At 47.3% G+C, this 6,000-nt stretch overlaps 1 protein-coding gene across 1 annotated transcript in view; it reads right to left on the reverse strand.

The window, feature by feature from the left end:
- LOC134345907 (murinoglobulin-2-like) overlaps positions 1–4,871 on the reverse strand; it is a 132,156-nt gene extending 127,285 nt beyond the window's left edge. The window contains exon 1 of the mRNA XM_063047251.1: positions 4,754–4,871. Within this exon, the coding sequence (XP_062903321.1) occupies positions 4,754–4,812 (59 nt within the window). The 5' untranslated portion in view covers positions 4,813–4,871. The remainder of the gene's footprint in view (positions 1–4,753) is intronic.
- Positions 4,872–6,000: the final 1,129 nt, after the last annotated feature.

Below are 6,000 nucleotides of genomic sequence, written 5' to 3' on the forward strand. Positions count from 1 at the left end.
TTCCCCTTTCTTACCACGTCTCCCCTCCCTTTGTCTCCTCTCTTTACCCTTCTCCCTCCTCCTCTCTCATTGTCTGTTCCTCTTTTCCCCACTCTCTCACTCGCTATCTTTCCCTCCTCACTCTCACTCCCCCTACCATTCCCTCTCTGCATCTCTCTCGCCCACTCCTTCCACTTACCAACTCTCACTCTCTCTCGCCTCACTTGCTCCCCTCCTCTCCCCTTTCTCCCTCCCTTTCTGCCCCATTTCTCCTCCTCTCCCCTCGCTCACTCTGTCACCCTCTGTGCCTCCCTCCTCACTCTCCCTCATTCCCCGCAGCTCCCCCTCTTACAGCTCCCCACTCTCTTGTCCCCCATTCAATGTCCTCCCCCTCCCGTCTATTGAGCAACTCTCACCCTCCCATCCCACACTCTCTTCACCTCTTTCATCCCCGCTCTCGGCTGTCTGTCTCGCTCTCCCCATCTCTCCCTCCCACGTCACTCCGCCGTTTCCCTATCCCCTCTGTCCCTCTATCCCTCACACACTCCACGCGCTGTTATACTCTCTCTCCGCCCCTCTCCCCATATCTCATCTACCTCTCTGTCCCTCTCAACACCATTTCACCCACTTTCTCCTCTCCTTCCTCCCTCCACTCCCTCCCCCTGCTCTTTCCTACTCTCCCTGTTTCTCTCTTCCTCTCCCTTTTCTCTCGCTCCCTCTCTCCCACCGCACACTATCACCCCCTCCCACCCAGCTCCCTAATCCCTCTCTTGCCTCTCCCCCGCAGCTAACTTCCCTCTCTCCCCCTCTTTCTCCCCTTTCTCCAACTCTCCACGTCTAAATTCTGCCCATTCTCTCACGCTCCTCTGAATCTGGACTCTCTTCCTCCTCTTTCCCCCGGACTCCTGACCATAGTGTTTTATCTCCCCCCCCTCTCCCCCCCTCTCTCCCCCCCTCTCCCCCCCCTCGGGCATCACTGAACTCGTGCCTGAAAGGCCATAGTTGAAAGCTTAACATCAAAAGATATGTTTTGTATCAAAAGAGCAGTCAGGAAGGCCTTGGCAATGGATTAGCTCTGTTGGTAAGAGATAGAATTGCATCATTATAAAGAGGTGAGATGTGGCCAGAGTGTTGAATCTTTTTGGGTTGAGTTAAGAGATTGCAAGGGTTAAAAAAAAAACATCATTGGAATAATATATAGGCCTTAAAATAGGAGCTAAGATGTGGGGTTGATGTTGCAAAATAAGCTAGAAAAAGCATGTAATAAGGCTAATAACGCAATTTTAATGTGGGACTTCAATATGCAAGGGCATTGGAATATTAGGTTGTTGTCAGATCGCAAGGGAGGGCATTTGTGGAATGCTTTGAGATAGCTTTTTCGAGCAGCTTGTGCTTGAGCCTACTCAGTGAAAGGTCATCTTAGTTGTATAATAATCCATATCTTATTAGGAAGCTTAATGTAAAGGAAGCCTGAAGGGACAATGATCACAATATAATTGAATTCATACTGCAACTTAAGGGGAGAAGTAAAAGTCACACACATAACTATCGCAATGGAATAAAGGGAATTACACAGGCATGTGAGTGGAGCTTACCCAGGTGGATTGGAGAGTAGTACTGGTGGGGATGATGGCATAGCAGAAATAGCTGGTGCCTGGGAATAGTTCACAAAGCATCGATGGATATGTCCCACAAAACAACTTCTCAAATGGCAGGGGCAGGCAACCGTGACTGACAAGGGAAATTAAGGGCTGAATAAAATCCAAAGAAAGGGCATATCAGTTACCAAAACTGAGCGGAAAGATGGATGATTGGGAAGTTTTTAAAATCCAACAAAAGACAACTAAAAGATGAAACTAAAACAAAACTAAAAGGAAAAAGATGACATATGAGAGCAAACTAGCCAATAATACAAAGGATATAGTTTTCTCAATTACACGAAAAGTAAAAGGGAGGTGAGAGTTGATATTGGACCACTGGAAAATGATGCTCGAGAGTTCGTATTGGGGGACAAAGAAATGGCAGATGAACTTATGGGTGCTTTCCATCTGTCTTCCTTGTAGAATACACCAGCAGTGGGCAGAGGTCCGTGAGTGTCAGGGAGCTGTAGTGAGTTTTACTGCTGTTACAAAGAAAAAAGGTGCAAGGCAAACTCAGACTACATCCCAGAGTCCTGAGAGAGGATATTGATGAGATACCGAATGCATTGTTCATGAACTTTCAAGAACTAGTCGACTCTGGCATGGTTCCAGAGGAACGGAAAATCGCAAATGTCACTTCACGCTTTAAGAAAGGAGGGAGGCAAAAGAAAGGAAATTGTAGGCCAGTAAGTGGGCGTTCATCAGGGAAGCAACCAGTAAGGTGGGTAGTGGATATTCAAACTGGGATGCTCATAAGGCAATTGTAAGGTGTCACACACAAGGCTGTTCAACAAGATAAAATCCTATGGTGTTACAAGAAAGGAACTGGCATGTGTAGAGAAACGGCTGACAGACAGGTGTCAGGAACTGGAAATTTAAGGGGCCTTTTCTGTTTGCCTAGTGGTGATCCTCAAGGGTCAGTTTTGGGACCACTACTTTTCAAATTCTTTGTCGGCGATATCGACAATGTAATTGATGTCTTTGAAGTAAATTTGGTGGATGATACCAAGAAGTGAGGAGGGGCAGGTTGTGCTGAGGAAGCAATGTGATTGCAGCTAGACTTATGGCAAATTGGAAGAATGGACAAAAAGGTGGCAGATGGAATACAGTGAGAAATGATAATGCATTTTGCTGAAAGGAACAATAGTGCAGATAATTATCGAAATGAGGAGAAAATTCCCCATAGGTGCATAGTAACTTAGGAGTCCTCGTGCAAGACTCCCAGAAGATTACAGGTTTTACAGGTTAAAGGAATAGATTTCAAAGTGTAGAAATAGAATCTACTGAAGATGATTGTAATCATGTAGAAATAGTTTAACTCTCTAAAGGATGCCTTGATAGAATCAGCAAAGTCAGTGATTCCTGAAAAAGAGAAAAAGCACGAAGAATAAATGGATGACAGATGAAATCAAAAATCTAATGGAAGAAAGGAGACGGAAGAAAGCAAATCCTATGGAATACAAGACCTTAGATAAAAAAGTTAAAAGTTTATGTCAAAAAGCCAAAGGAGAATGGTTAAACCAGGAATGTGAGCAAATAGAAAGAATCCCTATTACTGATCCAAAAAAGTTACATCAACAAATCAAGAATATCCCTGGTAAAAAGCTCCTCTGTTCTTGTTGGATGCTTGAAAGCAAAGGACTGTACCATTATCATGGAAGAAGATGAGATTATCAACAGATGGACTGAGTATATTCAGGAATTGTTTGAAGACAATCAAGGTGAAAAACCAGAAATAAAGAAGAACATTGATGGTCAAGTATTTTAAAATCTGAAGTCTGTAATGCAATAAATAAGATGAAGATAGGAAAGGCAGCAGGTCCTGATGAATTAGTGATAGAACAAATTATCGTCCTTGAAGATTATGGAATTGAAAAACTTACTGACATTTATGAGACTGGAATAATGCCAGAAGAGATGAAAAAATCAGTATTTATCACTCTTCCTAAGAAACCTGGAACAATAGGATGTGAGTTACAGAGGACCATAATTACAATGAGTCATATCACTAAGATACTTCTAAGAATTTTGATGACAAGAGCTAAAAGTAAGATACAAGCTAAAATAGGTAAATAACAATGTGGTTTTGTGAAAGACAAAGGCACAAGAAATGTGATATTGCTGTTAAGGATACTGCTGACGATTTATAAGGCACTAGTCAGGCCGCACATGGAGTATTGTCAAGAGCTTTGTTCACAAATATCTCAGAAGTGATGTGTTGTCGTTGGAGAGAGTTCAGAGGATGTTCATGAAAAGGGGTTAACATATGCAGAGGGTTTGGCAGCTTTGGGCCTGTACTCACTGAAATTTAGAAGAATGGCGGGGGGTCTCAGCGAAACCTATTGAATTTGGAAAGGACTAGATAGGGTTGATATGGAGAGGCTGTTTCCTGCGGTGGGGGTATCCAAAACTAGAGGGATCATCCTCAAAATTGAGGGGTGATCCTTTAGAACAGAGGTAACGAGGAATTATTTTAGCCAGAGAACAGTGAATCTCTGGAATGCTCTCGCACAGATTACAGTTGAGTCCAAGTCCATGCGCATATTTAAAGCCGAAGTTGATAATCCCCTGTTTGGTCAGGGCATTAAAGGATATGGCGGCGCAGACTCGATGGGCTGAATGGCCTCACTCTCTCGCGTGTCTTATGGTCATATAGTCTTACTCTTCATTCCACTCTCCCCCCTCCCTCCCATTTCTCTCCCTCTAACTCTCACCTCTCTCTCCTCTCTCTACCTCGATCTCTCCACACGTCACTCCCCTTCTTTATCCACCCATCTCCCACCTTCTCCCCTCCCCTTTCTCTCTCCCTCTCTTTGTGCCCTTTCTCCTCTCTCGAAAATTCACTTTTCCCCGCTCTTTCCTTGTCTACACCTCTTTCCCACCCTCTCTTGTCTCTCCCCCCCACCCTCCCCACCTCTCCCCTCCCCATCTCACTGCTGCCGCATTCTTCTCCTTACTTTCTTCTCACCTACACCCCCCTCTCTCCCCGTCACTTTCTCTCCCTACTATCTAACAACACATTACTTTCTTTCTGCCCCTAGCCCACTCTCTCCCCCTCTCACCCACAATCGCACCACTCTCTCTCTCATTCTGCCTTCTCACTCTCCCCACCCCCCCCCCCGCCCGGTACTCACCGGAACGCGTCCCCCAGTGCCGGGACCACCAAGAAGACGAAAATCCAGGCCAGCGCCATGTCAGCTCTCTGTCCCGGGACACGTCCACGGAGTAACTGTCTGTCTCCTGCTCTCTCCCTTAAATCTGGTACAGGAGGTCGCAGGATTTCATCACCACCCTCGTGGTAAACATGTTTACACAGAACAAACAGAGTGGGTGGGAAGGTACGGAGGGGAGGGGTGGAAAGTGTAGTGGAGAGAGTGTATGTGGACGATTGAGATTGTATGCGGGCAAGAGAGAGGGGGCACGAGGGTATGTGTATGTGCGAGAGAGATTGTGGTGGAAAGTGAAAGATTGAGAGGGAGACAGAGACAGAGGGAGAGGGGGAAGGACGGAGTGAGAGTGAGAGGGGGCAGGGAGAGAGAAAGGCTGAGAAAAATGAGAGAGGAGGAAAGAGAAAACAGATAGAGGGCCAACAAAGAGGGAGAGAGTCCGAGGCAGAGAGAGAAGATAGACGCGGGGGGGTGGGGGGGGGCGGAGAGGGAGAGAGAGAGAGGAGAGAGATTTAGCGTGAAAAAGAGGGAGAGATGGGAGAAAGGGTAAGGGAGATAGAGAGGCTGAGAGAGCGGGGGGAGAGAGTGAACAGGGGAGAGCGAGATAGGGGCAAAGGGTTGAGGGGAGAGGGGAAGAGAAGGTGGGGCAGAGAAGGGAGCGGCTAAGAAAGAGGGAGAGAGGGGGAAGAGGAATGAAGCGAGAGGGAGACTGGGTATGGAGTGAAAGAGGAAGAGGAGAGACAGGACAGAGGGCGAGTGGAGTGAGGTGCAGGCGGATTGGGAGTGAGGGAGAGGTTGCAGGGGAGGGAGTGAGGTGGGAACAGAGGCAGGGAAGGGGAGAGAGGAGGAACTGTAAAATGGTAGATGGGATGAATGGAGCTAATGGAGAGGGACAGAATGCGTAAGAGGGGAGATTGATGAGGGAATGGGGGAGGAATAGTGGGGACGGGCTCAGCGAGAGAGGTGAGGGGGAGAAAAAGGAAGGGAATGAGGGATCTGGATGCTTCTGCACGCCCTTGCCCTAATGTGACACCAGTTGTGGGGCTCAGGAAGGAGTTGCGTCTGGTACAATAGGGACAGACGGGCGGGTGTTGGATGGTTTGCCCTATAACTTGAATGGCCGGTGTTCCGAGGGAGCGTCGTGCAGAGAAAAGCTCCCACTCGGGCGAGATCCTGTGAACCCGGGGGGGGGGGGGAGTGGGTTACGTCAGTGA

This window comes from Mobula hypostoma, chromosome 4 (genome assembly GCF_963921235.1).
Source record: "Mobula hypostoma chromosome 4, sMobHyp1.1, whole genome shotgun sequence".
Taxonomy (NCBI): Eukaryota; Metazoa; Chordata; class Chondrichthyes; order Myliobatiformes; family Myliobatidae; genus Mobula; species Mobula hypostoma.